The sequence below is a fragment of the Mustela erminea genome, chromosome 11 (assembly GCF_009829155.1).
Source record: "Mustela erminea isolate mMusErm1 chromosome 11, mMusErm1.Pri, whole genome shotgun sequence".
NCBI classification, from domain to species: domain Eukaryota; kingdom Metazoa; phylum Chordata; class Mammalia; order Carnivora; family Mustelidae; genus Mustela; species Mustela erminea.
Window position 1 is genome coordinate 76,101,603 of NC_045624.1, and position 16,794 is coordinate 76,118,396.

General features: G+C 39.4%; 1 protein-coding gene across 1 annotated transcript in view; it reads left to right on the forward strand.

Annotated features, from left to right (window-relative positions):
* The window catches only part of KIAA1324L (KIAA1324 like), a 171,776-nt gene that overhangs the window by 144,872 nt on the left and 10,110 nt on the right, over nt 1-16,794 (forward strand). Inside the window, exons 19-21 of the mRNA XM_032304299.1 lie at nt 6,130-6,256; nt 12,567-12,745; nt 13,753-13,918. Coding sequence (XP_032160190.1) covers nt 6,130-6,256; nt 12,567-12,745; nt 13,753-13,918 — 472 coding nt within the window. The remainder of the gene's footprint in view (nt 1-6,129; nt 6,257-12,566; nt 12,746-13,752; nt 13,919-16,794) is intronic.

Here is a 16,794-nt window from a genome sequence, read left to right on the forward strand (position 1 = left end):
TGCCAGAGCTTTATTCCACAGGCTCTGATTTAGAGTATGCTCTGTCAAAATTATCGGACTTGCAGGACACTCGTGTTTTCTTTGGTCTTTGGGAGCGGTCTCTTGCAGCCAAAAAGTCTATCCATTTTAAGGGGGTAAGAGGCAAAGGATAATGATTGGTTAAGTGGGTTCCTTGTTTTCTTTTTTCCTCTGAACCACTTATGGACAGATAATAGATATCTAAATTGGTACAAGTTAAATTTAAAAGGCAGTGGAATTTAAAAGATAAAAGCCAAGTATGTTCTTAGAACAGGGAAAAGTGAGGAGGCATATAAAAACTCTATGAGCATAAGTAAAAACCCATTATGATCAAGAAATGGAAAAATTTGAATACAGAATTGTTTAAGTTATACAGTTCAAGCACTAATGAGTAATCGTAGGACATGACATAAAAAGATTACAAAACAGTCAAAAAGATAAGGATCCATTTTGAAATGAGGATGATAAAACTCTGACAGGTTTTGCAGATCTGTAGATAAGAGGGTCTGGAGAGTGTTAACTAATTAGTTTGTATAGATCTTGATCAGGTTCTGGCTTTTGGTAATTAACCTAGGGGAGAATCTGCAAGAAGGGAGGTTTTTGCAGGAGACTGGTAGAATTTTAGATCCCTGGGCATCTGGGTGGCTCAGTGGGTTAAGCCGCTGCCTTCGGCTCAGGTCATGATCTCAGGGTCCTGGGATCAGAGTCCCGCATTGGGCTCTCTGCTCAGTGGGGAGCCTGCTTCCCTCTCTCTCTCTCTCTCTGCCTGCCTCTCCATCTACTTGTGGTTTCTCTCTGTCAAATAAATAAATGAAATCTTCTTTTTTTTTTTTGTATGGATCAGAAATCTTATGTTCAAACTCAGTCATAAGTGGTTGATCCTCTTCAGCCTCAGGGCAAAATTGTAGCAAGATCCAAAGCCATTTTATGGATCCCACACAGGAAGGCTCTCTGTCCACTGGCGTTCTCACCTGAGAAAGGCTGAACTTCTCAGAAGCCAAAGCCAAGGGGCTACCAGCAGCTGGTCAGAGAGCATCACCCATGCCAGAGGATGCCAGTCTCTGAACTCCAAGATTGGGAAACCCCATGAAACCCAGAAAAGCCTTGCACGAAAGAAGCTGAGTAACAACCGTGCTCTGACACCCAATGAGAAAGTTTGAGGCACTTAAACTATGGACCCCCTCCCCCCCCAGTCTCTTGAGACCAACTCCAGAAGGGTCAGAACCATACTGACAATGTAACTTATTTGAATAAGGTTTAGGCAAAAACAAGGTTACATTGTTTTATCAACTATCCCAACAATTTACAATTGATTAGGTATAGGGTTGTAGTAGTTCATAAGAAAATAAGATTATTGTCCATGAATTTTTAGTATGAACCAAGGAGATCCTGTCTTAGGTAAGATGATTCATATAAAGGAGGACACTAAAAACTCGTAGCTCTGTCCACTTCTCCCCCCAGAATATGTATCCCATTTTAGAATCCAAAATAGAACTTACTTAACTTTAAAAGAACTTACTTTAAAAAAAAATTGATCGGAATTTTCATGTTACCAGTGCTATCCTGATGGGAAAGGCAAGCCCAGAAACAAAATAAGGAAACTGGAAAGTCTTCCTTATTTAAGAGTAAAACCATATTATGGTGCACCTGGTTTTCCTTGTCGATGGTGGTTTCTGTACCTAGAATTCACGGCCTATGGTGACAGGGGTGTGACCCTACAGGGGTCATAATGTGGAATTCTAGTCTTCTGTGCTCCAACTGTCAGTGATTCACATACTGCTCTTCAGACACTTACTTGCTGGTTTCTATGGCGATCTTGTAGACCAAAAATTTAAAAAGAGAAGCTCAGTTAGTGACACCTTTGAAAAGCCAGTGTGGGGAGGATGGAGATGATGGTGACCCAGGTCATCAAAGGGAAAAGAGTTTCACATATTTGGCGATAAAGCATTTGTTGCCTTACTACACGCTTTTTTATTCTTAGTAGAAGAAAATCTTTTTGTGTTTTTTTCTCTTGCATTTTTTTTTCTATTTTCGTTTTCCATGTAAGCACTATTGAAATGAGGACTGCTTCCTACACCCTTGTCACTTCATAGGGAAGGCCTGATTCAAACTGTGAAACTTGGGTTTATAACAAAGAATCAAATTTGGATGTTCCACATTTTAACTGATTCGTTGGGTTGAAAGAATTAAAGAATTGATTCTAAAAAACTACTTTCAGCCTAAGAGCAGATTTTAAAAAGTAAATTCTCCCAGGGAAAGGCAGTGAATCATTGTAGTATTTTGACACTTACTGGCAGCTCTGTAAGTTACATCAATGTCTTGATTTTTTCCCCTGGTTTTTGTAGTTCTACCAGTTCTTGAGAAATTGATGTGCATTGTTAATAGTCTTTTATATTTTGCAGTACTTGAAACTTTCCCAAATTGTTCTCTTATTTTGTCCTTTATAAACACCCTAAGAAGGTAGTGAAACAGACGTCACTTCCGCTAAATTACAAATATGAAACAGTGGCGGGGGGTGCTAAGTCACTGGTGGAAAAAAACACAAAATCACTTGCAAGTCCAGCCAAAATTGTAACCCGAGTTTTCTCTCCAGAGGTTTTTGCAACTTTAATTAATTTTCCCCTTTTTCTTTATTTGTTGAGGTTTTTTTTTTTTCCCCTTGAACTTTACTGGACTTACTCTTTTATTTTTCCAAGATAAACAGCCCTCGCTGCCCTTGAAAATGTGCCTGTGTTGGAAAGATAAAATAATTTGGGAAGGAGAGACTTCAGCAGGAAAGTATATTGGGTAATTTATGCTAAATGGTCAAAAAGTTAATTACCTTTAAAATTTCAATTTATTGCTGTACAAATAATTGTGTTATTGAAGAACTTTTCTTTCTCTCTCTCTTTTTTTTTAAAGATTTTATTTATTTATTTGACAGAGATCACAAGTAGGCAGAATGGCAGGCAGGAAGAGAGGGGGGTGGGAAGCAGGCTCCCCCCTGAGCAGAGAGCCCAGGACCCTGGGATCATGACCTGAGCCGAAGGCAGAGGCTTTAACCCACTGAGCCACCCAGGGGCCCCTTGAAAAGCTTTTTCAAAATTTGTTTGCCCAATTTTTTTTCAAAAGTGCAGTTTCGAGTTGGTTTTCCTGATGTGGAAGGTGGGAAATAGTGATAATTTTTTTAAGTGGCTTGATTTTCATCTATTGTACTTACCTTTTAAAAAAATACCTTTTTGTTTCTTGGTCTGAAAATACTTTACTGGCTTTTACAAACAGAAATCAAGGGAGGTAACAGTTAAGCTATTTTTCCCAAGAGTTCCCACTTATCGCTGTTCTCAGCGGAAAGTACTGGACCTCTGTTTCTAAGTACATTACACAGAGCTGTGCTTTTCTTTACATCCCACGCATGAATACTTAGTTTATAGCATACTATAGGCATTTTGACATTTAGAAGGATAATCCTATAAAAATGTAGACAATTTTTAGGCAGGCAGATTTTTGTTTCAGTGTTCATATTGTAGGATGACCTTAGAATATATACTAAGAGTATGAAATTTTACTTTGTTGCTAGACCGAAAATTTCAGCTTTAGACTGCATATCATCGCAAAGTCATCTAAAGTTAAAAGTTAAGAAGGGATGTGTTGGGGTTCTCCCTTTTATTGTGTGCCTGTCTTTTTGCCCCACATGTGTTAGGACACCTGTACTTCGCAGCAGCCCAGGTGTGAAGGTTTCCAGGGCAGTGCCGTGTATGTACACAGCTTAAGGGAAGTATACTAGACATATGAATGGAACACAATTCCCCTTGCTTTAACAAAGTCATGAATAAAACAGCCATTCCTACCAGAACCTCTCCACATAACTTCTTGTTTCAATGAATAAGGATTCTGTACACAGTCATAGCGGTTTCATTTTTGAGCCATGCTGTGTTTATCTAAAATGAAAAGAAGCAAGTTGACATAATAGACCCATGTACCACAGAGCAGTTTCAAAAGGTCTCTATTCAGGCCCCACCTGGTGGTTGGTTCTCTGCCATCTTGCACCTTTGTGTAAGCCCCATCTGTGGTCACCGAGTGGTGATGGTCACTACCTCTTGAAAGACGTCATCGTCAGACTGAAGAAACCCAGTTTTGCACAGTCATTTGCACTACTGAGATATGTGTGGACCTGATAGTTGTTTTGTTTGTTTTTATACTTTAGGCAATTTTGTTTTCAACAATCACCTCCCACGCCCCTGCTGCCCTCACCCTCTAGACCTTGATCCTGTTCATTATTCTGTTCTTGGGGCCATTGCCTAAGTACGTCACGTCACCTTTTTTTTTTTTTTTAAGATTTTGTTTATTTATTTGGCAGATAGAGATTACAAGTAGGCAGAGAGGCAGGCAGAGAGAGAGGGGGAAGCAGGCTCCCCGCTGAGCAGAGAGCCCAATGCAATGCGGGGCTCAATCCCAGGACCCTGAGATCATGACTTGAGCTGAAGGTAGAGACTTTAACCCATTGAGCCTCCGAGGCACCCACTAAGTATGTCACCTTAAAAAGAAATGACACCTCCCTTCCCCCACCTGGTTCCTGCCTGTATGCCTAGCGCCCACTCACTACCCTGCTCCTGAAGCTGTTATGATAATGACCAGCTTGTACTTCCCTTACAATTCATCTACCACTTCATCCCTCAGCAGGCATCCCCTTGCTTTCTTCTTTTCTCTTCTGGCTAAATCTTACTGAATCTTTGATATTTGTTCTAGGCACCCCTTCCGTCAAGAGGTCTTCCCAGAGCTCTTTTTATTTTTTTGTCATTATCTCTATCTGTCCTTTAAATCTTTAAAAAATAACTTTATAGGGATATGATTCTCATGCTATACACTTTACTCACTTAAAACAGAAAAGCCAGGCGCCTGGGTGGCTCAGTGGGTTAAGCCGCTGCCTTCGGCTCAGGTCATGATCTCAGGGCCCTGGGATCGAGTCCCACATCGGGCTCTCTGCTCAGCAGGGAGCCTGCTTCCTCCTTCTCTCTGCCTGCCTCTCTGCCTACTGTGATCTCTCTCTGTCAAATAAATAAATAAAATCTTTAAAACAAAACAAAACAAAACAAAACAAAAAACAGAAAAGCCACTGGTTATTAGCATATTCATAGATAGGTACAGCCATCAGCACAGTCATTTTTGAGAGCTCTTCTTCACCTTAAAAGGAAACCTTATACACTTTAGCTAGCTATCACCTTAGCTCTTTTCCAAGCCCCAAGCAACCACTAATTATCTTATTTTGAACTTTCATAAAAATAGCATCATTTATTTTTTTAAAAAGATTTTATTTATTTGACAGAGGAAAAGGGAGCACAAGTAGGGGGAATGGCAAGCAGAGGGAGAGGGAGACACAGGTTCCCAGCTCAGTAGGGAGTTCGATCCCAGGATCCTGAGATCATGACCTGAGCTGAAGGCACACACTTGGATGACTGAGACACCAGACAGCCCAATGTATAGAGTCTATATTCTATATATTAGAAGAAGAGTCTATATATTAGTAGAAGATTTATATTTTATGTATTAGTAGAAGGTTGGCTGCTTCTACTTAGTGTATTTTCAAGGTTCATCCAAATTGGGGCATGGATCAGTTCTGTGTTCCTTTTTATGGCCTAGTAATATCCCACCGCATGGTTACAGCACATAGTGTTTATCTGTTCATCTGCTCATGGACCTTGGAGTTGTCTCTACCTTTTGGCTCTCATGAGTAATGCTCATATGTACATTCATGTACAAGTTTGTGTGTGGACATATGTTTTTATTTCTCTTGGATTTTTATCTAGAAGTGGAATTACTGGATCACGTGGTAACTCATTTTGATGATCTGAGAACTACCAGCTTGTTGCAAATCAGCTGCACCTTTTTCCATTCCCATTAGCAATGTATGAAGGTTCTAATTTCTTAACATGTTTGCAACTCTAGTTATCATCTATCTTTTTGTTCTAGCCATCCTAGTAGGTATGAAGTTGTGGCTTTATTTTCTTTCATTTTCTTGTTTGTTGGTTTTCTCAGCACCCACACATTGCTTTCCAGTATGCAGTGAGCACTTAAATGCTGCTTGGACTTTATTGAATGTGTTATAAGAACTGTCACTTCATTTTTTTATTTCAGCAAGTGTCCAGCAGGCACCTGTGATGGATGCTCATTCTATTTTCTGTGGGAGAGTGCTGAAGCTTGCCCTCTGTGCACAGAGCATGACTTCCATGAGATTGAGGGAGCCTGTAAGAGAGGAGTGCAGGTAAGGGACAAATCCATCTAAGCAGAGCTGTGTGATTGAAGAGAAATTGATGAGTCTGGTGTCACTTAAATCACAGAAACTCGGGTTCAAAACTATGGCTAAAGCTTATAGTTAAATTAATGTCTCATTAGTATGCATTTAAAATCAAGTTTTGTTACCACCAATAAGGTTACCACCATCAGTGGTTACACTGCATGTATTTCTCTTGTCATTAATTTTTTTCAAAAACATGATTTTTAGTTACTGAAAGATACTCTATTATATATATTTTGGGATTTAATAAGTCCCCTGTTGGACATTTGAGAGAAAATTTGAGAAGTCTTTCTGTAAACAACTGTAATGAACATCCCTGTTGGGAATGTGGTGATTTCCTTAGATTTTATTACGAGAAAAAGATTAATTGGCTCTAAGGAGATAGACATTTTTAAGTTTTGGTTTTTTTTTTAAGATTTTTATTTATTTGACAGAGATCACAAGTAGGCAGAGGCAGGCAGAGACAGAGGAGAAAGCAGGCGCCCTGCTGAGCAGAGAGCCCAATGCAGGGCTCGATCCCAGGACCCTGGGATCATGACCTGAGCCGAAGGCAGAGGCTTTAACACACTGAGCCACCCAGGCGCCCCTAAAGTTCTTGATACATATTACTAACATGCTTTGATGTTTCCTTTTGCACTTCTGGGAGTAGTGTCTGAGAGTGCTTAGGTCACTGTACAAGCTTTGAGGAGTGCCATGTGAAAAACACAAACTTTTCTTCCTTCAAGATGTCTTCCTATTTGAACCTCTCTGAATTCTATTGAAATGACAAGAAAAAAAACACAAATGATAATAAATCACTGCTAGTGGTGGTAACCTTAGTGGGGAATTGGCATCAGAGAATCAGATTCTGATGGGATTTCAGAAAACTGGGATAAAGTTGAAGTAGGCCTGACGTTCAGGTCTCCTGGAGCGGGAACCGTGCTGGAAGGCTGGTGGCAAGAAGGGATCAGAGAGGAAATGCTGTTCTTTCCAGGAAAGTCTGGAGGAGCATGTTATTGGAAGGTCAGAGGGCAGGAGTACAAGAAGAAGTCAGAATGCCCTACTTCATCTCCTGCATTCAGAGTATTAGCAGTAGCCTTTACCTCTGGGGGAAAAACACAGAGAGCCATTCTCTACATAGGGACTTTTCAAACTTAACATAAAGATTTTTCAAACTTTAATGACATTGAACCTATAGTAAGAAATACATTGCACAGCAAAGCTAATACACAGACTCCAACTCAGACACATAGCAATATGCCTAAAAATGAAGTGAAATTTCCTGGAACACAGACTCCAACTCAGACACATAGCAATATGCCTAAAAATGAAGTGAAATTTCCTGGAAAATTCCTTTTTTTTGTATTTGATGATAAACTCTAAGCATAAAGGTAATATAAAATGTGTTGTCATGAAATAATTGAATATAAAACAGGAAAGGTTTGCAATCTACAACAAGTAAAGAAAAATTAGGCATGTTTTATTTCATTCATCAAGTGTGCATCTTGTGCACAGGTGAGCCAGTTTCTTGTTAACATTCTTAGTGGATCAAGGATGAAAAATCTTGGCTTACCAAAAAATGGTTTCTTTTTAGTCCTCATAATACTAATGATACACATTTTATGTCTCACAGTGGACATTTCTCTAAAATGATGATAGCCTTCTTATTTTTTAAGGAATAAATGAGAAACGAATGCATTCCCTTCTTTGACCATCACCTTAACTCAAGGGCTTTGAAAAGTCAGGTGACCTTTTATGTAAACATTCTCTAATATTCACCATTTCTCTTCTGGAAAGCAATGATGAGAACGTTAAGACCATGAGGTTGCAATAATCTCTTTAATTTAATTCCTACTCTCTTTATTGCCAAAATTCTGTTCGGCATGTTTTAAGAATGTTTGGAACAGATAGTTAGAAGGTGATTTTTTAAAAATATTTGCCTTTGCCTTCAAGATATCTTTAGGAACACTTTGCTGTGTTTGTCGTATTGAAATACATAATTTCCCTCCTATAGTTCTAAATTTACCTTGAGAAATAGGTAAGTCAACATTTCTGTTGTACTTAGATACGGATTTTGAAAATATTTGCCAAATGAGATCAGGCTTCAGTTAGAAAAATAGAAATGTTATTCCGAAGCTTATGTACCTTGCTTAGTGTGCTCAGTCACAACAGCAAAACAAATGGGTATGACCCTGTAAGTGGGTGTTTATGTCCAGCCTCTGAATAAAAGATTTCAAAAAGTCTGCTCTTTTTAAATTTTTATTTATTTATTTATTTTTTAAAGATTTTTATTTAATTATTTGACAGACAAAGATCACAAGTAGACAGAGAAGCAGGCAGAGAGTGGGGGCAAAGCAGGCTCTCTGCCCAGCAGGGAGCCGGATGTGGGGCTCGATCCCAAGATCCTGGGATCATGACTTGAGCTGAAGGCAGAGGCTTTAACCCACTGGGCACCCAGTGCCCCCAAAAGTCTGCTCTTTAGTGAGTTTTATGTTGCACAAATGAGAGCTTTCACTGTTTTCCATTACAGTAGACGCTCCCCGCTTTTCCCCTGGGGGATATGTGCCAAGACACCCAGTGAATGAATGCCTGAAACCACGGATAGTCCCAAGCACTACGTATACTTTGTTTTTCCCTTTACGTACGTACACACGTACCTAGGATGAAGTTTAGTGTCTAAATCAGGCACAGTAAGAGAAAAATAATTGATAATAAAAGAGAACAATTATAACAATATACAGTAATAAAAGTTACGTGAATGTGCTCTTTCTCTCAAAATACCTTCTTGTCCTGCGCTCAGCCTCGTGATGATGTGAGATGGAGAAACGCTCTGCAATGAGATCCAGTGAGGGCAGTGAAGTAGGCACGTGACAGAGCATGAGGCTGCTGTGGACTTTCTGATGATAAATCAGGATGATCATGTGCTTCCTACCTGAGCCCACAGAAAGTCAAACTGCAGATAAGGGGGGACTGCAGTAGATTCAGGAGCAAGGGTAGATTTTTTTGGATGCCTGAAGCCTCATGGGAGAGAAAAATACAGTGATGGCAAAATATCGCTAATGTGTATTAGTTAATTTTTTAACAATTTCCCTGTGTTTCCTGCTCCATACTTTACAGGTTTTCTCTCTGTCTTGACTAAGAGTATATTTTCCCAATTCTGTAAATGTATCTAATACAGGTGTGTACGAAGTTAAGTTTACACATTACAACAAGCCCTCCACAGAGAGGTTTGTAAACTAAGAGAGTGGCACAACTTGTGGGGACAGTGTTCTTATCAAGTTGGATCTTAGAAATCTATACCAGGTTCTCAGTGTGTGTAGTAAGCATTACTTCTAAATGTCACCCAGTCGTGCAGATTTGAAGAGATACTGTGTTATCACTGAGAGGGATATTTTTAAGTTTATTATCAAGTTTATCTCACCCTGTTTGCAAAATATCCCAGCAAGCTGGAAGAAGACAGTTTTCAGCTGCGGAGTCAGCCATTTTCTCCTTTGCCAATGACACACGACTGCATGAAGGGATAAGGCATTCTAATTCTAATTAAAATTAGGGAATGACTGAGAAATTTGGCCAATAGCTTGCTCTTTTTTTTTTTTTTTTCCTGAACAATTTGGGAGCTTATGGAAAAGTTAAGTACTCTGGGTTTACAAGTATCTTTTTAATCCAAAGTTTTAACATTTTGTTTATGACTGTCATTAGACATTAGAGCTTTGCCATTTTCACTGCTGTTGCACATTTGATAAAACTATATAATGTATTGCACAGTCTTTTTTTTTTTTTTTTTAAGATTTTATTTATTTACTTGACAGAGGGAGAAACAGCGAGAGAGGGAATACAAGCAGGGGAACTGGGAGAGGGAGAAGCAGACTTCCTGTGGAGGAGGGTGCTGGGCTCGATCCCAGGAATCTGGGATCAGGACTTGAGCTGAAGACAGACAGACGCTTAACAGACTGAGCCACCCAGGCGCCCCTGCAGGGTCTTTTTTTGTTAGAATGCGCTTCACATGAAGCCAACATGTGCTGACTAGAGTTAACGTTTTTCTCTCTGTTGTCCTTGTTTACACTTTGAGATGTAGCATTTGTATTTATTTGAACATGCCCCTCATTTCTCATCTCATTCTTATAAAAATAATGTGACCCATTTTAAAAGTGTTTTTTACATTAAATTTAATGAAAATGTTAGAGTTGTCATGCAGTAAAAAAAAATTCTCTTACTAATGACTTTTCTAAAAAACCTGAGAATTCTTATCCAAAACTTGGTTGAAACTTTTTCTTAAAGTAAATACTGTTCTCCTGTACTTCATGTTTAATTGCAGAAATATATGTGCTTGTACAGTAGAATTACACATTCGGGTGTTATCCTTTTGTTAGGATATTATTATTATTATTATTATTTTAAAGATTTTATTTATTTATATGACAGAAAGAGAGCAAGCACAAGCAGGGGGAGAGGCAGGCAGAGGGAGAGGGAGAAGCAGGCTCCCTGCTGATCAAGTAGCCCAACGCGGGACTCAATCCCAGGACCCCAAGATCATAACCGGAGCCAAAGCAGATGCTTAACTGACTTGAGCCACACAGGCAACCCGTTAGGATATTATTATTATCTTTTTAAAAGATTTTATCTATTTACTTGACAGAGAGAGACCACAAGTAGGCAGAGAAGCAGGCAGAGAGAGAGAGGAAGAAGCAGGCTCCCCGCTGAGCAGAGAGCCCGATGCGGGGCTCGATCCCAGGACCCTGAGATCACGACCCGAGCCAAAGCCAGCGGCTTAACCCACTGAGCCACCCAGGCACCCCTGTTAGGATATTATTAAAGTGACCATCAGACACCAGAAAATTTAATTAGATACAATGATTAAAAAATTGAGTCTTCCATGTCCTTTAATGTCCCTGGATATAATCATCACAAAAATTACTACTGGTCATTATATTTGTTGAACTATAAAAACATGCATCTTCCTTTAATTTTTTTTAATTTTTAAAAATTTTATTTATTTATTTGACAGACAGAGATCACAAGTAGTCAGAGAGGCAGGCAGAGAGAGAGAGGGGGGGAAGCAGGTTCCCTGTCGAGCAGAGAGACCGACGTGGGGCTCGATCCCAGGACTTCGGGACCACGACCCGTGCCAAAGGCAGAGGCCCCAACCCACTGAGCCACCCAGGTGCCACTGGTCCCTTAATTTTTGTTTCTATTTAGTGTTATTTGATCTATTTATCTGAAAAAATATCATTAATACTGGGACACCTGGGTGGCTCAGTGGGTTAAACCTCTGCCTTCGGCTCAGGTCATGATCTCAGGGTCCTGGGCTCTCTGCTCAGTGGGGAGCCTGCTTCCCTCCCTCCACCTCTCTGCCTGCCTTTCTGCCTACTTGTGAGCTCTCTCTCTCTCCATCAAATAAATAAATAAAATCTTTAAAAAATCATTAATATTCAGTATATTGATTTTATTATTCCCTAGTTAGTTGCAACTTGCAGTTTGGAAAAACATTGTTCTAACAACACTGAATCATCTGGTTTAGGAGGATAAAAATAAGGACCTACTGTGGGCAGTGATGATCCAGAATAATGTGGGGAAAATAAGGGTGCGGTCTGTGTGCCTGTCCCCCTACCTCTTACCCAAGCCTGCTCATCATGGTGTGCCTGCCTGTCCTGGGCCCAGAGTTTGCTCTTCTTCTCAGGGGAGACACTTGGTGGGGGAAATGGACCTACAGCATGGGTGGGTGATACCTGTTCCCCTTAACTATATTAAACAACCTAAGCTTTCAATTACAAACATGACTAAGAAGTCAGGAATCGGGCACCTGAGTGGCTCAGATGGTTTGGTGTCTGCCTTTGGCTTTGGTCATGATCCTAAAGGTCCTGGGATTGAGCCCCCTCAGGCTCCCTGCTTGGCAGAGAGTCTGCTTCTACCTCTTTGTCTCCCCACTGCTCCCCCTGCTTGTGCTCTCTCACTCTCTCTGTCAAATAAATAAATAAAATCTTAAAAAAAAAAAGTCAAGGATCATAAGAAATTTAAGCAAACAAGCTCAAATGGTACGTCCAGACATACTTTTTTATTCAACCTCCTCAGATGGACCAAGACTCGTGATCTGGCAATTCATGTTTTTACTTGGTTTTGTTGTGTTTTGTTCATTATTTCCTTTTTCATTCTCTTCTCTATCTCTTTCTTCTCTTTCTGGAGTTTCTTCTATTAGATGCATGCCGAGAAATCCTCTATGTGTACTATGAATAAGGGGCAGAACCCTTCTCCTTCTGAATCTCATTTCACATGTCATCTATGTGTGTGTGTGTTTTTAAAGGAAACCTTGTATGTATGGAATGAACCTAAATGGTGCATTAAAGGAGTTTCTTTGCCTGAGAAAAAGTTGTCAACCTGCGAAACAGTTGACTTCTGGCTGAAAGTGGGAGCAGGTGTGGGAGCATTCACCGCGGTTTTGCTGGTGGCTCTAACTTGCTACTTCTGGAAAAAGAATCAGAAGTAAGTAACCTCATTGGAGTGACCATGTAAGAACTGAAGGATCTCTTTTGTTGTGAAAATGTTAGACCTAATTGTTGTTACATCCAATAGTTTTTCTCAGAAAGATAAGAAACTGCTCCTATGAAGGAGTTATAGGAAAGACCTTTAAGAAAGGGAACAGGAATGATCATTATTCTGCTAATAGATGATAGAACATTAGAGGTGATTGGATTAGACCTATTTGTTACAAAATAGAGAAAAATGGAGGCTCTGGGTTATTCAAGTAAATGGGAGCAGAGCTGAGAGGTCAGGTTTTCTCTCTGCCTGTATTTTTCTTTTCATGACAATGTTGTGTCTTCTTGCCCTGATGTTTCTTTTTCAGTTTCTTGTGAGACAACTAAGTATGTAGGCAAATGCAATTTGTATTTACTCCAGGACTAGGAATCTAGGCTTGAATATTGAGTCTGTTTCCTGAATATATATTGATTTGTTAAGAGATTTGACTCTTCTAAAATGATTATATATCAGCGGGGCTCTGAAAGTTCTGTATTGTCGTATCACAAGGCCATTACAATATCCAAGGTGGTGAATTGAAAGGAATGAGGTATGTACAGAAACAAGAAAGACCAGATCACCGACCTCAGTGGTATTCTTATTCTTATGAACTAAACTTTGGGAAATCATATAGTGCCCAAGCTTCCAAATATTGATATATTAAGAAAACGCATTCAGACTTCACGGTTTCTCTTCGTTTTTAAAAAGTTCTTCATAATTGAAGAATTTAATCAATGTACAATAATTGATAGAGCTAACTATGCTGAACTATACTGCCATGATTCTCTGAAATCCTAGAAGAGGTTTGTGTGTCAATGGTAGGTAAATGGGAGCTCATAGTGCTTTGGCTATAGGTAGGGACATTGCTTAGTAGAGCAACTTTACCACAAGAGCATTTAACAAGGTGGTGTATGACCACCTAAATTGTATTAATTTGTATTAAGCAGCCACTTTATTTGTTTACCATCACTTAGACTGGAGTACAAATATTCTAAATTGGTGATGACAACTAACTCAAAAGAATGTGAACTCCCAGCGGCAGACAGTTGTGCTATCATGGAAGGAGAAGACAATGAGGAAGAAGTTGTCTATTCCAATAAACAGTCACTACTGGGAAAACTTAAATCCTTGGCAACAAAGGTGAGAGCAAAATTTTAACCTGTATTACTGTGCATTTACTAACAAAGGGCCATTGTAACCTAAGAGTAACTTTCATACAGCTCTGTCATTCCGTCTTTCTCTCCATGGATATGTATCCAACAGAAATGCTCTTAGAAGTACACAAGGATATTGGGGAGTGAGCACTGTGTATTGTGTAAGACTGATGAATCACAGACTTGTACCGCTGAAACAAATAATACATTATATGTTAATAAAAGGAAGTACACAAGGATATACATATAAGATTATTCACTGCAGCATTGTTCCCCCCTCCCCATTAACAGAGTAGCAACAACCTTATACACCATGAAGAGGAGTTGATAAGAAATTTCCATGTAACAAAATGATGGAGTCTTGTGTGACTAGGCAACTAGTAGAAATGGGCATATGTATGTCCATAGGTCCAAAAGAAATAAAAACAACACAAAGACTATTAATATCTATTAAAGATTAATTTATGTTAGTCTTTGCAAAGCAGACTATAAACAATGGCTGCTTTGGGGGAGGCCTGAACCAATGGGAGTCTTTAGTTTTTGAAGTGGTACATTTTTATAATATTTGAATTTTCACAAAGATAGTGTGTTGTTTTCTAATATTAAAAGTTTTAGGTTAAAAAAGATATTATCCACTCATTCTTTTTGTTTGTTTTGTATTTTATTTTGTAACATGTTTTTTCCACATAGAAAAAGTAAAATTATATAAACTGTTGAGGTATTAAAGGTACCTTATCAGATGCCATCACATTTGTCAGCTTTGAAGTGATTACAGTATCCAAACAGATTTACACTAAGCCTTAAATATTATTTGTAAACACATTTTGTTGACATTCTTCACCATTGACTTAAAAGATGAGAAATTACCAGTGTACCTACATGCAGCATTAAAAATAGAATGAAACAGAAGAAAAGATGTGTTTCAAATGATTTTCAGCAGGAAGGACAGGTAACAAAAGATTACATTTATTGAGAATGCTTCGTTAACTATTTCCTTTTACTCTCCTAATTTAAGCACATAAATATATTATAAAGGATGATTTAAAACAAAATAAATAAGCCATATTCCCCTTCTAATGGTGATTTAACTTTGTTAGTTTTCACTGTTATACTTTAGGAAGGAGGTTTTGGCTATGGAATAACAAATGTATAGCTAGTGCCAAGAATTGAGATTTCGGGCACCTGCGTGGCTCAGTGGGTTAAAGCCTCTGCTTTTGGCTCAGATCATTATCCCAGGGTCCTGGGATCAAGGCCTGCATCAGGCTCTCTGCTCAGCAGAGAGTCTGCTTCCCCGTCTCTCTCTGCCTGCCTCTCTGCCTACTTCTGATCTCTGTCTGTCAAATAAATAAAATCTTTAAAAAAAATAAATAAATAAGGGGAAAAATAAAAGAACTGAGATTTCACCCTACTTGCAAGGTAACAAATGAGCCTGCCACTCTTTCATGGACAATTTAGGAAGCACAAGACTCTCGGTCAGAGACAAAGCACTCAATACTCCCAGTGGACACACTAGCCAGGGTATTAGCAGTTGTACCAGTTCCCCAAACCCCACTTTCCTCAGGGCTCTGTGAACAAGAACAGATGGCACACATACACACAGTGGCTTGCATTACAGGGAAGGAACTCTAGGCTTTGGGAACCTGACTTTTTTTGAATGGGCAGTAATCATGCCAGTCCTTTTCTGCAAAGAGAATTACTGGTACTGTACTAGACAGTGTGTGTGTTCATTGCTTCAGAGGGAGACTCCATTTCCTGCCATATGCTCTGGAAAAATACAATTCCTTGAGCTTCTAAGGCTGCTTTCTATACAAAGATCCTAAAAAAGGTGGTCTTAAACAAAGGGAAATCACTGTCCTGCTCATAAGATCTACAGAAATGCAAAGGAACCATGGAGAATTATCTCCCCAAGATATCCAAACCTTATTTCTACACCATCTTGGCTCCTGGTAAATTTTCCCATTAGTACAGCATGCTATCCACCATTCTGTTTAATCTGTTTGACTGAGGCTGGGCTCAAATCTGGCCAATTTACTGCATACATCATTTAAATAAAGCTACTTCCATTAGGACACCGAACAGCAAGATGAGATGAACCTGAATTATTGACTTCAAACATAGCCCCAGGCTCCCAGATACAACTAGCTAAACAAATCCCATAAACCATGAGGGTCCACCTTAGAAAGCTAGGCAGCTTTAAGTCCCAGTATTGACCTTTCTACTCAGTCTGAAACCTTTCCATTGGCACTGAGATCTTTCCTCTATAAGATTCATGTGGAAGAGGTGAGATCTTTCCTCTATAAGATTCATGTGGAAGAGGGTCAAAGGTATTTTCAAAAATTTGCAGAACCCAACATATCTCCCACTTTTGTGTACATGGCCATGGTAAGGGAACTTAGTGAACAGGATGATGGCATTCCAGATACCCAAAAGAGATGAGTGACTGCACAGACTTCCTCTTGACCCTTATGGCGATTACATTGTCCATAATAATGTTTGAACCATGAGTTGATGTTGACCTAAATGTCATCAGAGGCTGAGGTGGTGGCATGTCATACCCTAGCTGACTCAGAGACAATTTTTTTTACCATCTTTTGTGATTGAATAACTGCCTATAGGATGAATAGGAATAACACCAGTTACCCCTTCAGAGATCTCTGAATAACCAACCAACAGTAGTCTCATTTTGAAAATCCTTGCAGTTGTCTAAAGGTTGATGATATGTTGGGGCTATTTCCATGAGTAGTTGAATTATGACCACTTATGACCCCTCGTAGGGTACAAGTTAATGACTGGCTTCTACACAAGTAGTACAGTCCTGAAGGTATACAGGGTGCCTTTGGAAAGAAAGTCTTACAGACGGTT